The sequence below is a fragment of the Schistocerca cancellata genome, chromosome 6 (assembly GCF_023864275.1).
Source record: "Schistocerca cancellata isolate TAMUIC-IGC-003103 chromosome 6, iqSchCanc2.1, whole genome shotgun sequence".
In the NCBI taxonomy this organism is placed as follows: Eukaryota; Metazoa; Arthropoda; class Insecta; order Orthoptera; family Acrididae; genus Schistocerca; species Schistocerca cancellata.
The window spans coordinates 421,313,098-421,338,700 of NC_064631.1; the positions used below are offsets into that span (position 1 = coordinate 421,313,098).

The 25,603-nt window shown below is 42.1% G+C and overlaps 1 protein-coding gene across 1 annotated transcript in view; it reads right to left on the reverse strand.

Annotated features, from left to right (window-relative positions):
• The window catches only part of LOC126088359 (integrin alpha-IIb-like), a 269,521-nt gene that overhangs the window by 157,803 nt on the left and 86,115 nt on the right, over positions 1 to 25,603 (reverse strand). The window contains exons 9-10 of the mRNA XM_049906497.1: positions 12,615 to 12,687; positions 3,109 to 3,222 (exon numbers count right to left, since the gene is read on the reverse strand). Coding sequence (XP_049762454.1) covers positions 3,109 to 3,222; positions 12,615 to 12,687 — 187 coding nt within the window. The remainder of the gene's footprint in view (positions 1 to 3,108; positions 3,223 to 12,614; positions 12,688 to 25,603) is intronic.

Sequence of the window (25,603 nt, forward strand, 5' to 3'; positions counted from 1 at the left end):
TGGTTCAAATGGCTCTGAGCACTATGGGACTTACTGCTGTGGTCATCAGTCCACTAGAACTTAGAATTACTTAAACCTAACTAACCTAAGGACATCACACACATCCATGCCCGAGGTAGGATTCGAAACTGCGACCGTAGCGGTCGCGCGGTTCCAGACTGTAGCGCCTAGAACCGCTCGGCCACTCCGGCCGGCTGACCTATAGAATCCTATAGAACGCCATTGGGATGTTTTGGAACGCCGACTTCGTGCCAGGTCTCACCGACCGAAATCGATACCTCTCCTCAGTGCAGCAGTCCGTGAAGAATGCGCTGTCATTCGCCAAGAAACCTTCCAGCACATGTCTGCGGGAGTGGATGGTTCAAACGGCTCTGAGCACTATGCGACTTAACTTCTGAGGTCATCAGTCGCCTAGAACTTAGAACTAATTAAACCTAACTAACCTAAGGACATCACACACATCCATGCCAGAGGCAGGATTGGAACCTGCGACCGTAGCAGTCGCTCGGCTCCAGACTGTAGCGCCTAGAACCGCACGGCCAACCCGGCCGGTGCGCGAGTGGAAGCTGTCATCATGCTAAAATGCATAATTTGGCTTGAATGACACATTCATATGTTCAGATTCACAATGAAGCAGGCCCCAGCCTGATATTAAGCTTTTCAGTGTGCTTTTCGGGCTGCAAATTTTCATCAAGGTGGGCCAAGATCATACTGAATTCCAGTATTACCGATGGAGGGCACCACGAACGTGTAAGTCATTTTCATCCAGGTGTCCGGATGCTTTTGATCACATAGTGTATTAGAGGACATTAGCCTGGGGTGTATCAATCCTTAGCTCTTATGACTATTTCAACTCTGCTAGGGACGCTTTCTCTGCGGTTTCTGAATGTCTGTGGAGAAATGGCTGTCCATTGTACCTCAAGAGAGACGAGAGAAGGCAGGGATGCTGAACGCTGTGGTATGGAGCGAAGTCTGAGTGTAGCGTGATCCATTTCTCCAAATCACTAGTGTCCGGTCAGCCCATGTCCAGTGGCGTCGCTCTTTGCACTATCTCACTAGTCACTTAGCACTGACTACAGAAATGTGTGGCTTATGAGCTGCTAGACTAGTGTACGCCGTTCTTTTTAATTCCCTACGTACAGTCATTTTGTTAGCTGGGCTGCTGGTAGCACTTTGGAATTCACGAGTGACTCCCGCTGGTTTCAGCCACCTTCCGCAGTACTCGACGGTCCCAGCCGGTCACTATGCGGAGTCTGCCTGCCCTTTGTTTAGTTGGGGTCGTTTCTTCCCGTTTCCACTTCGTAATCACATCACCAACTGCCGACGTGAGCAGCTTTAGAGGGGTTGAAAAATCTCTGATGGATTTGTTACTCAGGTGAAGTCACTGAGCTCTACTGACCAATCCATTCCTCTGTTACTGCTTCTCTACCGATAACACAATACTACCGCCTCCTTTTATTCCGACAGGTTCGCTTCTAGTGATAACTAGTGGCCAATTTTAAATTACTTTAGGCTGTCCGCATTCTATTGATCAGGTGGTGCATAAGCATAATTTGTGTAAGAAACGTATGTTTCAACTGATTTAATTTGTACAAAAAAAAAAAAAAACTTCTTTCCGACGCACTGACTTTGGTGGTCCTGGGTAGAGAGACGATAACAATCGTCGATTATGTGTCCGCGGAGTTAGCCGCTTCACCACTCATGACTTTTTCGAAGGAGAGAATTACGAGTCATATTAACTTACAGTCCTGTATGCTGCAGCAGGACCAACAACCCGAAGGAATGTACAGATAAAAATTTCCAAACAAGCTTCAAAAGAAATTTACGAGAAATTGGAATCTTCGAGCCACAGAAAGTTGAAACTGATGTCAAAGAGGAGAAAAGAATTCGAGCAGCATAATTTGAGAAGCTGGATCTTGTGGGAAAAGCGCCACCAATAAGTATACATAAGATTTTCCGCGAAGTACACATTTCGAAAAGTGCTATGTAGAAATTTTGACCTGCTCATAATACTTGGGAAACATGGGGATGAGTCAGACCCGCATTGAATCTGTGCTGCGGGTTAACGACCGATTCGCAAGCTCGTTTAGCCGAACGCTGTGCTGCTCCCCACATACTGTCCCTGGAAATGCGTTAGGAAAACGGTTAAAATACGATGTCACACAGAACAGACAGATGGTGCATACGATTCTCCTTACCAAATCCTCAAACAGTGGACTGTGTACTAGACGGGATAAACGCTTGGGAAAAATACTGTTTGGAGAGTTTTGCTAGATCAGCAATTACATGTCCATCATTGACAAAAAGTATTGGAACTGGGATAAAAGTAATTTCAATGTGGAGCTCACATCATTCAACCGACCGACTGCCCATCACTGTACTCCTATGGACAACATCTTAATGTTTTTATTGTCCACTTATGACACCTGTTTCAGCAGAGATTGGTCTTGCGTAGACGAAAATTTGACAAATATTTATTTCTGATTTTTGGTAATCTATATCAAAATTCGAGTGTATCTTTGTCTGTATTATTTTGGCATACTCCAGCGTCAAACGATGGGGTGACTGTCAGATTTCTAATACCTACGGAGGTATCCCTCGATCACTTTCATTACAAAGGTCGTCATTCACCATCAAACTTTACACACCAGTACAATTTAAATTAGCATCTGTGGTTTTCCTGATCTTATTGATCCACCAGCGCGCCGCAAATTCTACGTGTACGACAGAACCACCCGGATAGGATTTGCTTCTCAGTTGCCTTAAACATCAGTGAGCTGTGTATTTTAATCGATATCAACTAATGGTCAGAGAATCAGAAACACATCACAGACGTCTTTTTTATGAGGTCATGGCGTGAAGAGACACATATTATTCACAAAATAATCATTATGAAACAATCAGTTTGCCATTTTAACTTGTTTACTTATCCGAGAGCTATTCACATTCCGGTATGTTTTACTTAGTACTTCAATTTTGTCCATTAGAAATGCCTGAGAAATAATCGCACGTTCTTTACCGACCTGAGGCCATATTTTTTGTTTCAGCATAGGAGAGAGAATTTCACGGACGTACAACAGGGTAAGTCTGCTCAGGGCTCATTATTACCTTCGGCGTTTTGTAGTGGATCCCACCGTACTGCCGTCCTTCATAGTCAAGCGCCAGAGGCAAATGCAAGCTGAAGTTGAAACTCTGCAGACGGTACGCGCCAGCGTTAATAACCTGTTGACAAATGAATTACAGATTCACTTCATGTATCTAAAACACATATGCAGCCCGCAGCTTCAATTTACACATGGTAAAGAATTAAACTCAGTACATAACCATTAAATACATATACGAGTAAAACAGCCAGGCGTATACACAACACTGAACGTCCAATAATAGGACTAAATCAAAAGCAGATAGAAGCACATCATTCCGAAAGATAGAAAAAAAATTGTTGAAATAGCTACAATTTATTACAACAGACACAGTTTGTTCAAACGCCTTTAAAATATCATTGGAAGAACGTGTAATGCATGAACATAGAAAATACGCTGGAAGAAGAGCAACTAACATGGAGAAAAATTATTAAATAGCTACTCGTATAACAGCGTTTAGATGATCTTTATATGTAAATCAATATGTTCTTATAGTTCAAATGCTTGTGCCAAAAACTAATCATGTCAACAAACAAGCTGTCGAAGTCAATGAGAAAATAGAAATGAAGTGGTACAATGATGAAAATACTGGATCTGCACTGCGGAACAGCACCCTAATTAATTTTTTCTGAATTTCCCTCATTACTTCAGGTGAATGCCGCTACAGTTCCTTCAGCAGTACTCTGTAATTCTCACTTAAAATGTTTGGTAGAGGGTGCATAGGGCCACTTTCAAACTAAATTTCTAGCGTACCACTCTCGAATAGCACACAGGAAAAGTGTACACCCTAGTCTTTCCGTGAGAGCTCTGCTTTGAGTTATTTTATCACGATCTTCATTTCTTCTGGCGTAGGTGTAGTCAACAAAATACTGTTCCATCCGAGCTAGTGCTTTGTATTCGGTGGTATGATAAACAACCCCTTTTATACTGAGGAAGTAGAGGAAACGCTCGATCAACCACACAGTATGCCATTGTCGCAGGTGTTGTATTTTTTGTAACGGCAGCCCACCATAAATTTAACATAAGTGACAAGAATGTGATTATGTGGGGCTGTACTACATATTAAGGCGCGTTATAAGGTATGTAAATTTATCTGTGAAAGTTTTTAACTGTTTCACTCTCAATGTCATCTACACGTTGTGCTTGCACTTTCATGGTAATTGTGTTCATTTTGGCTGAGGTGCTGATGATGAGCTACACTATGTGATCAAAAGTACCCAGACACCCCCAAAACCATACGTTTTTCATATTAGGTGCATTGTGCTGCCATCTGCTGCCACGAACTCCATATCAGCAACCTCAGCAGTCATGAGACATCGTGAGAGAGCAGAATGGGACGCTCCGCGGACTTCGAGCGCGGTCAGGTAATTGGGTGTCACTTGTATCAGACGTCTGTACGCGAGATATCCACACTGCTAAACATCCATAGGTCCACTGTTTCCGATGTGATAGCGAAGTGGAGACGTTAAGGGGTACGTAGAGCACAGAAGCTTAAAGGCTGACCTCGTCTGTTGACTGACAGAGACGGTCGATAGCTGAAGAGGGCCGTAATGTGTAATAGGCAGACATCTATCCAGACCATCGCACAGGAATCCCAAACTGCATTAGGATCTACTGCAAGTACTATGACAGTTAGGCGTGAGGTGAGAAAACGTAGATTTCATGGTCGAGCACTGCTCATAAGCCTCACATTGCGCAGGTAAATTCCAAACGACGCCTCGCTTGGTGTAAGGAGCGTAAACATTGGACGATTGAACAGTGGAAAAACGTTGTGTCGAGTGACGAATACGGTACACAATGTGGCGATCCGATGGCAGGGTGTGGGTATGGCGAATGCCTGGTGAACGTCATCTGCCAGCGTTATGGTGTGGTCGTGTTTTTCATGTAGGGGGCTTGCACTCCTTGTTGTTTTGCGTGGCACTATCACAGCACAAGCTTACATTGAAGTTTTAAGTATCTTCTTACTTCCCACTGTGGAAGAACAATTCTGGGATGGCGATTGTATCTTTCAACACGATCGAGCACCTGTTCATAATGCATTGCCTGTGGCGGAGTGGTTACACGACCATAACATCCCTGTAATGGACTGGCCTGCACAGTGTCACAGAGTCCTGACCTGAATCCTATAGCACACCTTCGGCTTCGTGCCTGGCCTCACCGACCGACATCGATGCAGCTCAGTGCAGCGCTCCGTGAGGAATGGGCTGCCATTCCACAAGAAACCTTCCAGCACCTGATTGAACGTATACTTGCGAGAGTGGAAGCTGTCATCAAGGCTAGGGTGAGGCAACACCATATTGAATTCCATCATTAACGACTGAGGGCGCCAAGAACTTGTAAGTCTTTTTCAGACAGGTGTCCGGATACTTTTTATCACATAGTGTATGCCCGAAACGCGTAAGCAGATATAATTTTCAACAACAAGTAATCTGGTGATTTTATCGACCTAAGAATCCAACGAAATAAGACGTGCTTAGAGTTTACATATTGGTCACAGGCTTCTTGTGCGACTTCGTGTAGCAATTTAAGCTAATTTTAACGAATAGTGACATCGACTTCATTTAATGTAAATATATGTTTTCCGTGGAATTGGAAAGACAAGATAAGTGGAAATTCATCAAACAGTAAAAAACCCAATAACGCCGCAGGCCACTATCGTGGCGTCAAGAGAAATAAACTCACAGAAGTTTGTCCTACTAGGTAAGGTTCGTGTGATCATTATTACCACACTCATATCAAGTGCTCAAAATGTTGACCTCGATCAGGGATGCATACTACAAATCGATACCACATGGACGTTACTGCACACTGACACTGTGCGGACTTATCGCAGCATACCCCATGTAATACGTCGTTTCAGGTGTTTGAGAGAAGTCGATGTTTCTTCTCAGCCTCTAGTTTCAGTTTTCCGCACAGATATAAGTACAGAGGCGGCATGTCTGCTAAACGTACAGGTCGTTTTGTGTTTTCCAGGCGACCGAACCGACAGTCCCCAAATGTTCTGTGAGGAATGGACGGTAAACCAAGAACGTTGGTACCATATGAATTGTCTTATGTCTTGTGGGATATCCAATAACTGCGGCATATCTGTTAGGAACACCTGTGGTCATTTAGAGTCTCATTAATAAAACAGAGACCAACGATGCGATTTCTGAAAAGCACGCACCAGACGTTGACAAATCAAAGTAGCTGCTCCTCCCCTTCTCTCAGCCAAGATGGACTTTTAAATTACCAGAAGATTAAACTGCCCTTGATTTGTAAACGATGCTTCACACGTAAAAAAGTTTTGCATAGAAGGACCGCATCATGTGGCAGTTCTCGTTGACATCATTCGTAGATCTGTAACCAATTTTGACAGTCATTACTAGACCACGGATTTTTAGGTCCTAAAAAAGTGTGTTTTAGGCACCTAAAATAGGCTCCTTCAGTAGTTCATTTAGGCTATATAAAACCTAAAATAGGCTCTAATAAAAATGATGCAGATAAAATAAAAATAAATTAAAATACACAGTGTTGACAGTATGAACATCTTATTAGTCATTAAAACAAGGAGAATGAATATTTACACAGTTACAGAGCACAACAATCTACAACATTAATGTTGAACATCAAATATTTTTGAGTTCCTGCAAGATAAATATCTCCGTAAAAAAGATGTGGCAATGGTTTAATTAATACATTCGTAGTTTCACATATTCTGACCATAGTTGGCTTCACAATAAATAACCAAAATATTTTCTAGGTTTTCTTGTGAAAAACTGTGGCGCTGAAAAAGAACGTTCTACATCAACAGATGTGACAGGGGCGTACTTCATTTTCGGCACATGTTGGACAGGAACGCTGCAGTCAGGAGTGCTGGATTTTCCACTAAGTATATTGGCTGCTGCACACAACTCCTTCAGGCCAGTGTTCTTCTGCAAAACTTTTTCCCCTACTTCACGTGGCGCTTCATTAATTTCATTTTGACTTCTTCAAGCAAAGAAATATGTCGTAGATAGGTCTCCATGAGCCTTCTAATTATGAAATTATTCTTGCCATAAATGTGTGGTGGGCCCTAATGTAAGATAAGTCCCGTTTTAAAGAAGAATCTTTGAGTAACTCCATTGCTGCAGTTACGGATGCAGCATCCTCCGGTATATTTTCAACCACCTTCTGGACAGCAGAGAGATGCGTACTATAGTATTCTGCTGCTATCAGCCACGTGCCCCAGCGGGTGACAACAGGCTCTGGCGGCAATGGGACATCTGGAAGCTGTTCTTTGAATGCCTGTATTCTTGATGGTGCCTTAGCAAAAATTTTCTTCACCATAGATATTACTTTATTTACTTTAGGAAATTGTAGCCTTACTTTCTCTGCTACGAGGTTGATCCCATGCACTACACAAGTTAGTGCAGCATCAATGGGTAGAATACTTTTAATAGTTGAAACTCTGCTATCATATATGCAGCAGCATCAGTAACGACCAGAAGCACCTTATTCTCATCCACTCCGTTTGGGTATAGCACCTTTTAAGCCCGTTGTTCACAAACTGAGCTATTGTTTGTTGGTTAGTTTTCGCAAGCTGTTTTGAGTAAATCAAATGAGCCCTGGATGGAGCATCTGGATCTAGCTTGCCAGTAATCAGGTTTGCAATGTAACGGCCAAGGCTGTCAGTAGTTTCATCCACAGAAATCCATATACAAGATTCTCCAACATCTTCTCGGATTCTGTGCAATGCAGCATTGTAAGCTGAATCCACATAATTCTTACGTAAAGTTGACTCTGCAGGAATAGACTGATGGCAGCACTTCTCAAGAAAACCTCTGAAAATAGGGTTTTCTAGTTTCCGAAAGGGGATGTTTGCTGCCACAAGTGCATGACACAAATCACTGCAGAACTTGTAATTTTTTTCCGGAGGATTCATCAGATTTATTGGTTACAAGAGTTTGCTTCAATTTTGACTTTCGTTCAACATTAGCCTTATGTGCGTTTCCATCTGCATGCTGAGTTAAGTGAGATTTCTTAACACTCGAAACCTAATACGAGAGAAAAAGGAAATGCAGTTTAGAATCGCATATAAAGAGTATTTCGTATTACTAAAGGATAGCGATAAAAAAGAATCCTAAGTGACAGGAAAATAAGAAGTCTAAGAAAAACATCAACAAACCTCCTTGTTGCGTGCTTGGCAGAAAATAATTTTCCCATCTGTTGTATGATGCGGAAAATCTTGCAGCCACTGCCTTATATGAGTAGACTTTGAACTAGCTGTTTTCGGCATGGCGTAGTATTCTCACACAGAAACTAGAATTTATTGTGCACTTAGGTCGTCAGTAACACTTAACACGTCGGTTGCTACACAATGTACTGCTTTGTTTTCGCTGGGAAAAAGTGAACGATGACCTGTTTTTTTTTTTCTTTTGCTGCGGTGTATGGGAGCGGTAGGGGAAGTCCCGTACTCGTTGCTGGACATATGGCACCTGACAGATGGCCGCCCCTTCTGAACAAGCGAATGGAATCTACCGGTGCTTCAGATGAAAACATCTCACTACTGGCAAATTATTTTTCGAGTCGGAAAATTCACGTATAATACCTTTCACGAAACAGAGTAGTGTGATAGGACTACATGTAAACAGCAGCGAGAAAATGCGCGAAGGGCAGTAATTTAGCTATAGAGAGCATCTACGATTAACATTGTGATTTTTTATTCCGTGCTCAGCTTAAGGCCTATGAAACCGTTTCTTTGCGAAAATACACAGCTGGCCAGAATCCTACGAACGAAATATTTTCAAATATAACATTTAGTATTCCCACGTTCGATTCTAATGCGTAACTCAAATCTTTGACTTGTTCCCATTCGCTCACCGAAGTTAAGCACTGTCGCGCTCGGCGCGTACTTGGATGGATGACCATTGATCCGTGCCGAGTGCTGTTGGTAGTAAGGCAAGCAAAGGAATTGTAAACAGTCTCTAACGACCTTCGCCTTCGACGACACGTAAAGCCCTAAGTTTATTTCCTTTTTCTAATCTTTGAAAACACAAGAACTCTGTCAGATTAACGAAATTGGGAGTTTTTAGGATTTTGATGCTGAAATAAGCAAAATTAGGCGTCAACGTCGAAATACGCAATTTTAGGTCCTATAGAACTAACGGTATTCAGTTTAGTTAGTCATGAAACGCATAAGTACCAACTTATATGCAAATTGGTCGTTAGGAAAAAAAATAGGTTTTAACCTAAAGATCCGTGATATATTTCTTACATATGAGTAATAAAACACTTATAAAGAGTATTTGGTATTAACAGGAATAGTGACAGAAAAAAATAAAAAAATACCGATGTGTTAGGTTAGGCAAATACGAAGCATGAGCACATATCAACTAGCCACCTTGCTGCACGCTGGGCAGAAAATATTTTTTTCCATTTGTCGTATAGCGTGGAAAAACTTGGAGCCACTGTCTTATTTGATGAAATAGGCACTTTTTAGGATATTGAAGCCGAAATAGGCAAAAATAGGCACTAACGTCGAAATAGGCTTTTTTAGGTCCTATAGAATTAACGCTATTAAGTGTAAATAGTCATGAAACGCATAAGTAAAAATTTTTATGCAAATAGGAACTCAGGAACAAAATAGGTTTTTACCTAAAATCCGCGGTCTAGTCATTACCATGACACTGTTCATTAAAAGAAATGTGGACAAGATGAAATGCATTGATCTGTACTTTTCACAGGACACTCTTTAATTGATTTCGCTCGCACGGTCGGAATTCCACGTACTGACAAATGGATTACCTGGTACCGCTATTAAAGGCTTACAAGGGGAGTGCACGACGTTTGGAACGCGGATTTACTGCAAACTTCGTACACTCGTAGTATTCCATGACGACAACAAAATGTGTAAGCACTAGCGCGTACTTCTCAAGTGTTATTGAGAAAATCGCAAGATAATTTCGCTCATCAAATATATACCTGTGCGTGGCCATTTTTACCATGAAGCGGCGGCAGGCGAGTGGTTAGCGTTCAAGCCCCGTAATCATTGGATCGAGTCCCGTTCGTCTGTTTTTTATTTTTAATTTTCAACACAGTCATTTTCTTTACTATTTATATTACAATTGATATAATGGGGAAAATATGTGTAATCGGATGAACTTTTATTAAATTTACAATTTTATTTGGCAGTCTACTAATTTTTACTCTCACAAAGAATGTATTATTCACAACTATGGACTAGTAAACGACCAAACGCATAAAGTGATACTGAAAATGTGTGCTTGTCCGTGATTTGAGAAATCCCTTATACCTGGAAGGAGCCCGAAACGACTTGTTACCTCCAAGTTTTGACCGACACAGACGGCTTTCGAAAGATGTAGAATTAATTGTCGCTTTCGACATTACGAGTACAAGTTGCAGGATGGTATTTTTCGTAAAAACATGGAAAACATAAAGCTAAACGGCACCAGCTGCATTGAATAAATGCTATGTTTCCCCATACGCAAGGTCTTTTGACGTTTTCCGTGGGAAAATAAACCTTGTTAACATTTTCAAAAACCTCTCTTTCAGACGATAATTTGGAAGCAAATCATGCATAACGCAGTATTTCCTTAAAAATCGGCACTGATAATTGGTTATACAGTATCGAGTGTATTTTAATAGCGTCTTCCGAGAAGCAATTTCTCGTTCTCTTTCGATTAAGTACGAACAGTTTTGAATACACGGACAAGCATGCATTTTCAGTATCACTTTATGCTTTTGGTCGTTTACTACTCGATAGTTATGAATATTATATTATTTGTGATAATAAAAATTAGTAGACTGCCAAATAACATTGTAAATTTAATAAAAGTTCATACGATTACATTTATTTTCCCATTATATCAATTGTAATATAAATAGTAAATAAAATGAATGTGTTAAAAATAAAAAATAAAAAAAAAACTGACGAACGGAACTCGATCCAGCGGCTTGAACGCCAACCACTATTTTTTGGTTTAAAAAAAACATTTTGTTATATCGTACGTTGAATTTGGTAGGGCGAACGTCCGATGACAAACGTTCAATTTGTTCGTTTATCCATTCGCAACGTTTTTTTTATGATAAATTGTAGCTAACGCTCTGACCTAACACGCTGAGCTACCGTGCCGGCACCACTCGGCTGCAGCTCTGAAGACCGAAATTATCTTGCGATTTTCTCAGTAACGTTTGAGAAGTACGCGCTGCTGCTTACACGTTTTGTTGTCCTCATGGAGTACTACGAGTGTACGAAGTTTACAGTAAATCCGCGTTCCAAACGTTGTGGCCTCCCCTTGTTAGTATATTTTCTCATCGGAGGCTCTTCTCCTGCGATGGTGCATTATCTTTATCAAACATCCATTTTCATGACTTTTTCAAGTAATGTTTGTCGAGCTAGATCTTGAGATCTCGGTGAGTACAGCATACCTTTTAGCATAGAGCTGCACGGCTTTTCTAATAGTTTGTCGATATTCGCCATAAAAGAAGGCCATAACGACATTTTTGACTGCCCTATACATTGTGGAAGGCTCAAATGGCTCTGAGAACTTTGGGACTTAACATCTGAGGTCATCAGTCTCCTAGAACTTAGAACTACTTAAACGTAACTGACCTAAGGACAACACACACATCCATGCGCGAGGCAGGATTCGAACCTGCGACCCTAGCAGTCGCGCGGTTCCGGACCGAAGCGCCTTGAACCGCTGGGCCACCGCGGCCGGCCATTGTGGAAGTGCGAACATCTTCACAAGAAGTTTGTTTGATCCTTGGCAACAGCAGAGCACCGACCGATTGCGCTTTAAATGCACTGGTGAACACACGAACCGTTCCTGAATTATTTGTACGCATATATTTTGTGTACAAGAGCAGACGTTAGTGGATCCCTTCTCCTGATGGTGGAACAGCGGTCTGCGTTTGCGGCGTTGTCTTCTTGTATTTCATCATGATTGCCCTCCATGTTATGTTGTTGAACCCCTCTCCATAAGCTCTTTCCAATGCCACAGAAAAAAGTGTACAGGTCCATTAATAAAGAGTCATTTAATACACTGACAGCTATAAAAGATAAAAATTATTTTCGGGCATCAAGACACGTACGCTATGACTTAGCGAAAGTTGCATGTCGGTATATTTACTCGCTATGGAAATATTGAATGTGGCCTTAGAATATTCATTCCACGTCGAATGGGTAAACTGATAACTTTCGGATTACTGAATCGTCATTGTTGTGAGGAAAGACATAGCCATATTCATATGTTTCAATAACAGTCGTAACGTATTGTATTGATCTGTGATTTTTCCGCATATAGAAGCACACATGAAACTGACCAACATAATATAAGCCTCGTTTCTGCCTTACTAGCAAGAACCAAGGAGGGTAAATAATCTGAAATATAAATATGAAAAATAGTAGCTTGTGGGGCATTGTTAGGCAAGCCAATGTAATGAAGTTTTTAAGTGTTGCGGAGACGGCTACTTACATCATATACTTACCCTGAAGAACTGTGTGAATTTGTAACTTCCCCTGTCATCCGAAACAGCAGAAATGTAGCGTGGCTCTGTGCCTCTGGAATGAGAAAAGAGAAGTTCGTTAATTACATCAACCATACGGCGGTTTCTATGCAGTCATTTTTCCTCTTGCATCTTGTATATCATTTTGCTGGCTGAATTCATATTTAAGCGAACGTATCAGAGATTATGTTATACTCTGATGTGCAAAATTTAAGGACGAAAGTAACTTTCACATGATGTTTCACTGCCAAATAACATACCTTAGTTCTATGAACTTGGACCATACATGGAAAGAATTGTTGCGGTATAGTATAGAAGGTAACGGAAATAAATTCGCAATGAGACGAATAGAAATGACACCTTAATGCAAGCACAATAATTGCATTTAAATCACAGCGATCCATAAAGGCACCCTGGACGTGGTAGAAGATGGGTCAAGATTCTGAATAGGCTGTGTGAACAGCACGGACAGAAACGCATGCTCTGCAACGCGCTCCCATGTTGGCCACAGGGCTCGTGAGGAGTTCTTGAGGTAGGGCGTTCCATTCCTTCAGCTGCGCGGTTGACAACCGCTGGACGGTCGTCAGTCCATGTGAACGTCCTGCAATACGTCTTCCCATCGCATCCCGCACGTGCTCGATGGGATTTAAGTTGGAAGAATGGGCGAGCCAGTTCATTCGCCGAGTATCCTCTCGTTCCAGGATCTCCTCAACCTGCGCCGGTGGACGCTGTCGTGCACTGTCATCTACAAAAATGAAGTCAGCGCTGAATGCGTCCCTGAAAAGACGCGTAGGAGGAAGGAATACATTATCACAATAACGTTGAACAGTGAGTCTAGCATATTCAAAGATTTGGAGGTCAGTACACCTGTGAAACATTACGCCTCACCACACTATAATATCTGGACCACCAACACGATCACGTTCAGCAATGCTCCTGGGTGCGTTAAGTGTTCCCACCCGTCCTCGTATCAGGGAATGTCTAGAATCTCCTCTCATCCGATAAGAACATGCGATCCCAATCGTTGGTCCAGTTCCTATGCTTTTGGCACCATCGCAAACGGTACCGCCGATGTGCCAGTGTTAACGGAAGCCAACATACTGGTCGTAGGGCAAAAAGACCACCGCAATGCAGTCGTCGTGCCAATATGGAGCGCGAGGTTGCGTGTCTTGCAGTCCTGTTCAGTGTGGTTACAAATGCATCCGGTGTTTGAGATGTGTCCCTTCTTGCCTGTTGCACAATGTAGCGGTCATCTGCTGCTGCAGCTCACCGTTGTCGACCACCTCCTCTTCTTCGGGCAGCTGTGCGTGTAGTTCGGAACGCTCCCCATATACGTGAAACCACGCTGTGGACAATACCAATCGCCACACAACAACCTTCGTTTCCCTATGATTCTTCCCCGTGTGAAACGAACCAGATATTTTCTCCGGGCCATGTTGTAATGAAGAACACCACCACGGCGCACCGTAACTTCTCCCTGATTGGCACACACAGCGTATTTTTTCGTCCTACAACTGCTTGGCGTTGCGGAGCCAACCGCATTTGGCGCCTTAGTCACGTTGACGCTGTGCTGCTCCCCACATACTGTCTCAGAAAATAGAAAAACGGTTAATATACCGTAACACACAGAACAGACAAATGCTGCACACGGCTCTCCTTGCCAAGTCCGCAAATAGTGAGTAGACTGTGTACTAAACGGGATAAACGCTAGGGAAAAAGACAGTTTGGAGAGGTTTGCTAGATCAGCAATTACATGTCCGCCATTGACAAAAAGTATTGGAACTGGGACAAAAGTAATTTCAGTGTGGAGTTCACATCATTCAACCGATTGACTGTCAATCACTGTACTCCTGTGGACAACATCTTACCGTCCACATCTGCCGTCCACCTTTCTGTGCACGACCGGAAGATCTCTGGCAACATGCTCCTACACTTTCATGGACTTCCATCGAGTTGTAAACTTTTGCGGAGCAGTATATATGGTAAACTTAGATCTTTGTAAGACTTTTTTGTTGTTGTGTGGAAGTAGGAACCATTTTATATATGTAGCATAGGGACGGGCTGGAGGGATGATCGCCATGTGGTAATTTCTCACACTCTTCTCTGTAGATGAGTTTCATGACTAAAATGAATAAAGCTCAACCTCGCTGGGTAGCCACGCGGTCTCAGGCGCCTTGCCACGGTTCGCGCAGCTCTCCCCGTTGGAGGTTCGAGCCCTCCCTCGGGCTTGGGTGTGTGTATTGTCCTTAACGTAAGTTAGTTTAAGTTAGATTAAGTAGTGTGTAAGCCTAGGGACCGATGATCTCAGCAGTTTGATCCCATAGGAACTTACCACAAATTTCCAATAAATAAATAAAGCTCAGCGACAATTGTACTGCAGCAAATAACATTTTAAGCAACACATCGGTCGACACTCAGAGTATGCGAATACTCTGCTACTCCCGTGCATTTGTGAAGTTTTGTTTCTCCCCCAGGAAGGATGTCTCCCGATTCGATTTGGCCTGCGGTCTCTCTTTAGTACGGACACATCGACGGTTGCCGCCCACGGCCGGAATTCAATGCAGACGGAACGCGAACCCACTTCATTTCTCCGCTGATCGTTAAGTGATGCAAACATCGTCGCAGACCTGTGAAATTTCTGTTTAGCATCAGAATTACATAGTGACTTGGAACGTTGCCGGGGAAGTCTAATGCTACGATGTTTACCAACTGAAGACATAAAGACTGTAAGCGATTCCGCGACCATGTTTGGTACTTTATTTGTAAATGTCCGTCTTGATCGCATAAGCTGCACAATTTCTAGTAACCAGTTTCGGCTCTTTGCCCTAATCAGATTATTAAAAGTGTTGTGATACGAGTTTTGTTTGGACATATACTACTGTATTGAGTGGAATTCTGTTTTGGTTGAACGATGCACTATCTGGTAATGTGTACCTACGTGCGCGTTTCTATAGAACCCCAATGGCGTACGTAAGCCTACATGAAAGATATTGGTCACCCTTCTCAAAAGAGCACATTGGTCCTTTTGGAACGCTGTACCTAATGCGGTAATGTGACCCTCCACCGCTGACGTTAAGTCAGTTCAGTGCTATCAATACGCCAGTGGGTTGTATGGAATCAACGCATAATACGGGGTGACGTCGAGACATGACAGAAAAGACCCATCTTGTCTGGATGTGCGCACGACCACACTTTGAATCATTGCTCGGTTTGTTATTGTATCAGCGCAGACTGCCAAAGTGTATCACTCCCAGGCACGCAATAGCATATGAACAATGGTCTTAAAAAGATCCGGGCTGGAGACGAGATTCACCACTTCTTAATGACAATCGGTTTCTGACAGGAATTTCTGCTGTGAGTGAATGCAAGAGTACCTCCACCTCTTTCCAGCGAACATAGGGCAGGGAACTGCATGCTATAGTCATTTGGAGTCCATTGGCAATGCGTCACACGAAAATATTCGTCTTCAGTGGGCCAAATAACGCAGGAAGTGCACAGTGACAGTGACTGTGGTCCGACGAGTCACAATTTTGTCTCTTTCAAAAAATACGAAGCGCCGGGTACACGGATGTCACAATGAGATGTTCACTCCGTAGTGTGTGGAGGGTGTAGTTCAGGCCAGACGTGGTACTTTGGTGTTTTGGGAGTGTTCTTCCCACCGTAACTTAGGGCTATTCATTCTTGTTACTGTGAACATGAACTAGGATGGTATATTTCAGCGTTCTTGGCAATCAAATGACTCTTTCGAGTAAATCTTCATGGCTTGTTTGCTGTGGACACTCCAGTCTTTCAAGATGACAATAGTCATGATTAACGACCTGTAATAACATTTTCTTGCTCTGTAGAAAACTCAGGGAACTTGTCGCACCTCGATTGTCCCGCAAAGTACCCGATGTGAATTCCAGAGAGCATGTCTGGGACTGTTTGGAACAGTGGGCGAAACACAACACGCAACAACCCACAATCTAATCATCAATGAGTCGCTTGAGCTGGGTATGTTTTATTTAGAGATACTTGAGGACACTCTTCCTCACGGAACAGAGACCATTCTCAAGGCACAGCATTAGCATCATATGTGCTCTGAGTGACTAAGAATTCGTGCTGGGTGCTTGTTTTCTGAATAGTAACGGAATTTCGAGTACAATATCACTCAAACATACAGAGTATTTGACTACTATACGACCATATTTTCGGTAAACCACTGTCAAAACTGTGGTGATCCAATTTTTTTATTCCTAGAGTTGTGCTCCTTTGCAGTCTCCGTAAGTGACGGGTCTAAAAGCGGAAAGCGGTCTTTTTTTAAAGAGTATCCCAACCAGGGAGTCATTGTTCAAGTTCTGTGTATATGACTTCTAATTTCTCTTGAGTCTCTCTTCGTGGTCATTTTGTGAGAAATTTGTAGGAGGAAGTAATATGTTGCCTGATCCTTCTTGGTCCCCACATTCTCGGAACTTTAACAGTAAATTTCTCTATGATGCAAAACGTCTCTCTTGTAGCGTTTGCCATTTCACTCTTTCTAAGAGATCTCGTGGTGTACCGTGCCGCTCTTATTTCTATCTCACTCCAACCCTATTAGGGTCCCATACTGATGCGCAATATTTCAAAATGGCTTAACGAGTGTTTCGAAAGCTACCTCTTTCATGGATAGTTATATTCCACTTCAGGTATTGTACTGTACCTTTTGTTGTATGTTCCGTTAAGTGATCTGTCACCAATAACGTAATAGAATAGCTACCGGCCCCTTCTCCTAAATACGCATAATATCTCATATTTATTTATTTTGAGGATCAAATAATATTTGCAAAACGGATCTTTGATCCTTTGAGGTCTTCCTGCGTCTGGCTAGAGAATTCTCAGATTGCATTTTTCCTCCACATAACAGCATCATCCGCAAACAGCATGATTTATATACAGGGTTATTCAATAAGCTGGACCAATTTAATCAATTTGTATTTCATTAAATATAAATCGTATATGAATAATCTATATACAGCTGGAAACAGAAAGTTGAAAAGTTCACAAAAAACGTTTCATAAATGTTCAACGTTTCTCTATCTGACGAACTGTTCTCCCATGACACACGCAGCTGACCCGTGTATCTTCCTTTCGAGGGGCATACAATTTACTGAAATTGATTAAAGTAACAGCTTACGTTTCTCCTAGTTGGAGGATCAATACCGAATTGGAGAGGAAATGCCGTCTGCATTGAAAATGGGGACTCACTTCTTCCAAAATTAAAAAGGCAGAAAACTTTATGATGCATGGTGGCCACCTAGTGTCTACTGAAACTGCTCTGAAAAGAACATGTGAGGGATGAGTTGAGGTGGGGGAATGCGGGAAACAGCCCTTGCCCTCACTCTCTTCCGCCTTACGGGTTCCAACGGTGAGTGATATTGGCTAACCGAAAAATGTTGCCCTAGTAGGTAGACTCGATGTCTTGCTGTGTAACGTTCCGCTGTTTGCATTCAATCACTATGTCCCTTGCTACATTCGACCAAATCACTAGACACTACTGCCCACTCTGGAGTTTTCTTTAATATCTGAACGAGACTGGACTGGAGGTAACCCCGTCCAAAAGGGCTAACAGTACACTGGTACCCAGCGAGAGGGCAGCAGTGAACGCAACTCCAGTCTGTCGACTGTTCTAATCTCGTAGCCTGAGGTTTTCTTTTCTTTTTTTTTTTTTACATTAAACACCAAAAATGTGTATTTCGATGCGTGGCTGTTCACCAACACCTGTTAATTCATTATAATTTTAATTATTCGGACCATTATGCAATAGAATGAGATTTTCACTCTGCAGCGGAGTGTGCGCTGATATGAAACTTCCTGGCAGATTAAAACTCTGTGCCCGACCGAGACTCGAACTCGGGACCTTTGCCTTTCGCGGGCAAGTGCTCTACCATCTGAGCTACCGAAGCACGACTCACGCCCGGTACTCACAGCTTTACTTCTGCCAGTATCTCGTCTCCTACCTTCCAAACTTTACAGAAGCTCTCCTGCGAACATTGCAGAACTAGCACTCCTGAAAGAAAGAATATAGCGGAGACATGGCTTAGCCACAGCCTGGGGGTCTCTGCTATATGAATGAGAGTCACGGTGTATTCGCAATTTAAAGTAATTTATCTTCATCGTCTCTGCTAAGGCTAAGGCGTGGCGGGGACAAAGGGGGGGGGGGTGGCTGACAGAGAAGTGTCTACATCCCTTCGAGATTTTATTGTTGGTGTTCAAAATACAAGCTACTTTTACTGTTGATCATCCATGTCCACTACAATTGCCACCTCTCTCCCTAAATAACAGCATGCCGCATATACATAGGATTTTCGTTATAATAACAGTAAATTAAAATATCAATAACACAGCTTCGACAACACCATAATTTACACGATATAAAATGCAAGTGTGCACTCGACATTATAAGTATTACATTTACCAGTATGAATGTAACAGTGCGCAGACTGGGGCTATGCAAGAATGTAATTTGGATGAATGCTGTTTGTTTCGGTAATTTCTTCCCCCGTTGTCAAATATCACAGATCTTTGTGATATTTCTTCTTAGTTTAAGTCTGTCTTGATTTACTCAGTTTCCAAGGACTCATGAACGTGTGAGATCCTTGGCTTTCACGATACGTTATGTGGATCAGTTTAAGCGTTCGATGTCGCTGTCAGCTTCGAACCGTGACGTGGTGGTGTTGCGATGCGTGACGTCATTCGTTTGTGGAGCGTTGGGTTCTTTTACTTGAGGGGGTTTGTAGTTTCTAACTTGTAGTTTGCATTGAGTTTGTAGAGAGCGTTGTGAATTGTCATGACATGGGTACATTATTACATTCACGAGTTTCACTACTTAAACAGCAGAGAACAAGCCTACACTCATAACCAGAGCATAAACATTACCATTGGTTGTCCTAGTCACCAGCGTAAACAGTAATTATAATGTGCGTATACTTGGAATTTCTTATGAATATCTCTTCCTTTCCAATATACAGTTCTTGCCCGGCGTGCTACTTGGTATGAGAGATAGAGGCTCAGTTTGTGCGTTATTGTGGTGTTATTTCCTTGTGTCGTGGCAAAGAAAGGCTGTACTCCTGCTAGAGCGAGGCCAGTAGCTTCTGCCAGAGACTTACTTTTATCGTCTTTTCAGTTGAGCTACGTATGTTTTCGATACCGCGTTTCGTTAACTGTCGCGAGTTTCGTCTAACTGTAATGGTATCGGTTTTTGGATTTCTGTGTTGACATCAGGCGTTTTAGTTGAACTGTGTAAGTCAAGTGATGTTTCTAACACCGTACTCCCTTAACTGTCGCAGGTTTTAGCCACCTGTGTTGGTGTCGCGTTTTGTTATCCTAGATTAGTGTCGTTTTTGGGTTTCTGCGCTAGTATCCTGCTTTTTAGTTGAGCTACATAGGTCAAAATAATTATTTCAGTGCCATTTAGAATTATTAATTTCCTATTTTTTTCATTTTTATATCAATCATGGTATCAAGTTTTTCGATTTTTTTATCAGTATATTTTCGATTTTTTATGAATTTATGGTTGTTACTTTAGATTTTATGTAATGCCATAACCTACAATTTCCCACAGTTATCCAGTTACTTTTCATATTTATTGCCGTATTAAGAATTTGTACGATTCTGTAATTGGTATTTTGTATTTTCACTGCATGTGAATGGGTGATGTCCTGGTCGTCATTTCGAAATCATGTTTCTGTTGAATTTCGAAGCTTGTGATGACGTCAGTGGTCAAAGTCGACATTGTGTGTCGGAGCCTCTGGTTTATTCCAGCATCCTCTATACGTTGACTAAAAAGTTTGGAAATTATACATATAAAGTATAAACGGTTCTAAAATCTTCAATTTGGCTGGATGCTGTAATTGTAAAATGGAATCTTAAAGAGGATAGAGTGAAAAATAGCCGATCAGTTGCAGCAATGAGAGATTTATTCAAAAGTGAGATACAACTCACTACCATACCACAAAAACACTGTTCCACAAGTTTCCCCTTTTATTTTTTACAGAAACTAAAGTAGCTGTGGGTTATAGATTTATATGCACCGAAAACGAATATCAAGGTTAAACTTGTCTCCTGTCTCAGGGTTAGAGCTAAATAATGTGTTTACATTTCACAATCACACTTATGGGACATTATAAGAGCTACATGAAAGGGCATTGTGACAACGTTTCCTCTGCTCTGAGTTAGCGAAGTGGATGCTTCCACGACAAACTGGCAACACTGCTTTACACCATGACTCATATGTGCACCTTCAGGTCGCATAAGCATTGTCGAAAGTAGAAACCAGACGCGATATTAATTCTCGAGTGTCACGGTTGCTTGCTGTTGTACTGTGTTAGTTCACTTCTAACTGGAACGAGCATCGTTATGGCTGGAGGTGAATGTATGCCAGGTAAGCAGTTGAAATTCAAGAACATTGTTATTGTGCGTGTGTGTGCTTTCAGAAAAACGTGCCGCGCCTGCAGTAACAAATCAGATAACTTTTGTTACTTTTGTGCAGATGTTTATTGTGGTTCAAGAAGGCGACCATTGACTAAAGCAGTGAAAGAAGCACAGGCCTTGTATTTCAGGTTGTCGAGTTGGAGGCCAAGATAAATTGTGGGCTCCATACGAGTGTTATGACACATGTTTCTCTACACTGAATGCTTGGGTACACGGTAAAAAGTCTCCATTAAGTTCTGTGCGCCTACTATTTGGGGTGAACCTACAAATCATGCATGGGATTTTTATTTTTGTATGGTACGTCCCCAGAGGAAAGGAGTCAATACCAAGAGGAAGAGGAATATTCAATATCCTGACATCCAATCTGCCATTTGCCAGTTCCTCTTCCCCCACATGTAGCAATGACAAGCAGTGATAGCGGTGATACTGAACCGACATATTGAGCCGAAAAACTGACACTAACCCTACATTTATACCAACATCGTCATCTGGAGAACCACAAGAAGCCGCGCAGTGTGGACTCAGTGACCTCATTAGGGATTTAGATCCTCCAAAGCGTAAAGCCGAGCTCTTGGCCTCACGGCTGTAGCAATGAAGCGTTCTCGCTGACGCAGTACATGTGTGGGTTTCGGGAGAGTCACAAAAAAAATTTGAGTGTCATTCCAGTTCTGGGGATGACACCACATTATGCATTGAAAGTGACATTGAAAGTTTGTTGAAATGCCTCAACGTTACACACAAACCAGGCAAGAGGAGAGTAATTATAGATGGCTTAAAAACAAGCCTAAGGACAGCACTATTACAGAATAGTATTAAGGGCCATCATTCCTGTCACATATGTTGCCTTAGCTACGGAAAATTATACCATGTTGAAAGCAGTTGTAAACTGTGTTAATTACATTAAGCATGAATGGCTGGTACAAGATTATTTCATCGTCATTGTAATGCTGTTGGCTCTGCAAGGAGGTTACACTAACTATTGCTGCTACCTGTATGAATGGGACAGCCACGGAAGGGAAAAATACTAATACTGAGGGGATGGCCTTCAGGAACGGCTCTGGCGCCTAGGTCAAAAAAATATTTCCGAAGAATCTCTACAGAATCCAAACAAAAATGTTCTCCCACCATTACACATTAAGCTGTGACTCATGACAGCATTTATTAAGACTGTGCCCAGGAATGGAGTAGCATTTAATTGTTTATATAAGTTTCCACGATCCAGCAAAGAGAAGATTATTAAGGGGATATTCATTGATCCACAGATACAACAGCTGTTTGGGGATGCACACTGAGTCCACACTAATTCCTGATTAGCTGCACGCCTGGCAATGTTTTCGTAACGTGACGACATTGTTCTTAGGAAACAAGAGAACCGAAAAATACAGTGACCTTGTGGACAAACACATTCATGCATATAAGGTCATTGATGCAACATGACTCTGAAGATGCACGTCCTGTACTTCCGCCTCGATGTATTCTCAGTAAAGTATGGTGCATTCAGTGATGAACACGGCGAACGGTTCTACCAGGAGATTTCTCTCATGGAACAGCGATACACAGGATGATGGACTACTGCTATGCTGGTTTTTTTCTGCAGGATACTACACAGAGATGCTCCAGACACCATCCGCAAGAGGAAAGCATAGAAACGGCACGAACAAACTAGTTAAGTTCAACTGATGTATATATATTGTACTGATTACCACAGTAACATATGTGCAACGTAGAATCCCGAATTACTTGTAACCCTGAGGTAGCAGAGAATTTTTATAGACATGTTCGTGCTAAGGGCATCGAAATCTACAAAGACCGTCTACTTTAGTTCCTGCAAAAAATCCATTGTGGACCAGTGTTATTTACACTTTTTGGTTGGATAATGTAATTCGTTGTATGGTAGTGAATTATGTTTTACTTTTTCTGTGTATCTATATTTCAACATGTGTATAATATCAACTATTGTAAAGGTAGCCATTGATCGTTCTGAAGAGGACGTTTTTAAAGACATCGAAACCTAGATCAGAGGGTCTGAATAAACCTTTGATTTCCGCAGTTGATCGACTGTATTTCACTTTATCCTCACGAAGATAAACGGTTTTGGTAAACTGGTGTCTGGAAGGGGTCACGGTCTACATGACTTTCCCGTTGGATTCGCGCCTATTCATAAAGTCAAGAAACACGGCTTCACCATGGGCGCCGTTGTTTACAACGATCTGGCTCTCGGGCAGAACAATGTGAGCTGGAAGACCGACAGTGTGACTCCTATAGCCTGAGCTAAACTGTCCGCGACGTTTTCCCCAAAGTATAGGATATTAGTACTCATTTACATACGAGTCACGATGCGAGAAGAGACTTCTAATTAAATGTACTTAAAAATTCATCGTAAATATGGGTAGTTACACAACTGTGAACTGCATTAACTATTGAAAAAATTGTTTTCACATGTTTAGATTTCCTAGTGACCCTGAATGAAGAAAAATATGGGCCATAAACTGCCGGAGAGATAGTTGAAACCACCCGGTGCTAAGCTGTATATTCTAAATGTAAGTTTATAGAAGTAATTATAAACATGAAACCAGCTGTATGCAGTTGCATTTTTTCCCTGTCGAAAACTGTACTGAAGCAGTTCGTCTCAAAATTTTGCGATTCCTGAGATATTTTCGCAACTGGTAAAGTGGAAAGGAATAATTTTGATGTGTTTATACGTCTTATCATAAACATACGTCCACAAACTGAATAACGCTTAACGCAATTTCTTATATAGGCACGGTAAAACGAATGACAATTCTGATATTTTTATAGCGGATTGGTCATTGTGAGGGTACCTGCACAAGTAGCATTACTTCAAAGAATAAAGATTTTACCATAACTCAGCAAGCAACAAATCTGTCATTAAGTACATAAAATGAATATTGGTTACATGACAGATGAAATTACTAATAAAAATTTGTTTCACTGCAAGATGTAATTATACTTCCTCCCCCCCACCCCCACCACCACTTCTGTACAATAAAAATGCGGCATTTTTTAAAGTATATCATTTTGAATAAAAAATAAACATCTCTTTTACAAGCGGCTATATACAGGCAAAGCTAATAAATAGCCACAGGTTGTTACTGTGTAACACCCATTTTTGACGACATTGGTACCGAGTTCTTAACTCATTACATTTAATATTTACAAACTATCACGCAAGTTGCAAAGCTTTGTTTCTATATAGAAACGACATTCTAGATATTTATGTTAGTATTAACTACTGTTTGGTTTACCTCCTACAAGCAATATCAAATATACTACTGGCCATTAAAATTGCTACACTAAGAAGAAATGCAGATGATAAACGGGTATTCATTGCACAAATATATTATACTATAACTGACATGTGATTACAATTTCACGCAATTTGGGTGCATAGATCGTGAGAAATCAGTACCCAAAACAACCACCTCTGGCCGTAATAACGGCCTTGACACGACTGAGCATTGAGTCAAACAGAGCTTGGATGGGGTGTACAGGTACAGCTGCCCATGCAGCTTCAACACGATACCACAGTTCATGGTGAGTAGTGACTGGCGTATTGTGACGAGCCAATTGCTCGGCCACCATTGACCAGACGTTTTGAATTGGAGAGAGATCTGGAGAATGTGCGGGCCAGGGCAGCAGTCGAACATTTTCTGTATACAGAAAGGCCCGTACAGGACCTGCAACACGCGGTCGTGCATTATCCTGCTGAAATGTAGGGTTTCGCAGGGATCGAATGAAGGGTAGAGTCAGGGGTGGTAACACATCTGAAATGTAACGTCCACTGTTCAAAGTGCCTTCAATGCGAACAAGAGCTGACCGAGACATGTAACCAATGGCACCCCATACCATCACGCCGGGTTATCGCCAGTATGGCGATGACGAATACACGCTTCCAAAGTGTGTGCACCGCGATGTCGCAAAACACGGATGCGACCATCATGATGCTGTAAACAGAACCTGGATTCATCCGAGAAAATGACGTTTTGCCATTCGTGCACCCAGGTTCGTCGTTGAGTACACCATCACAGGCGCTCCTGTCTGTGATGCAGCGTCAAGGATAACCGCAGCCATGGTCTCCGAGCTAATAGTCCATGCTGCTGCAAACGTCATCGAACTGTTCGTGCAGATGGTTGTTGTCTTCCAAAGTCCCTATCTGTTTACTCAGGGATCGAGACGTGGCGGGACGATCCGTTACAGCCATGAGGATAAGATGCCTGTCATCTCGATTGCTAGTGATAGGCCGTTGGGATCCAGCACGGCGTTCCGTATTACCCTCCTGAACCCACCGATTCGATATTCTGCTAACAGTCATTGGATCTCGACCAACGGGAGCAGCAATGTCGCGATACAATTAACCGCAATCGCGATACGCTACAAAATGGCTCTGAGTACTATGGGACTTAACTTCTGAGGTCATCAGTCCCCTAGAACTCAGAACTACTTAAACCTAGCTAACCTCAAGACATCATACACATCCATGCCCGAGGCAGGATTCGAACCTG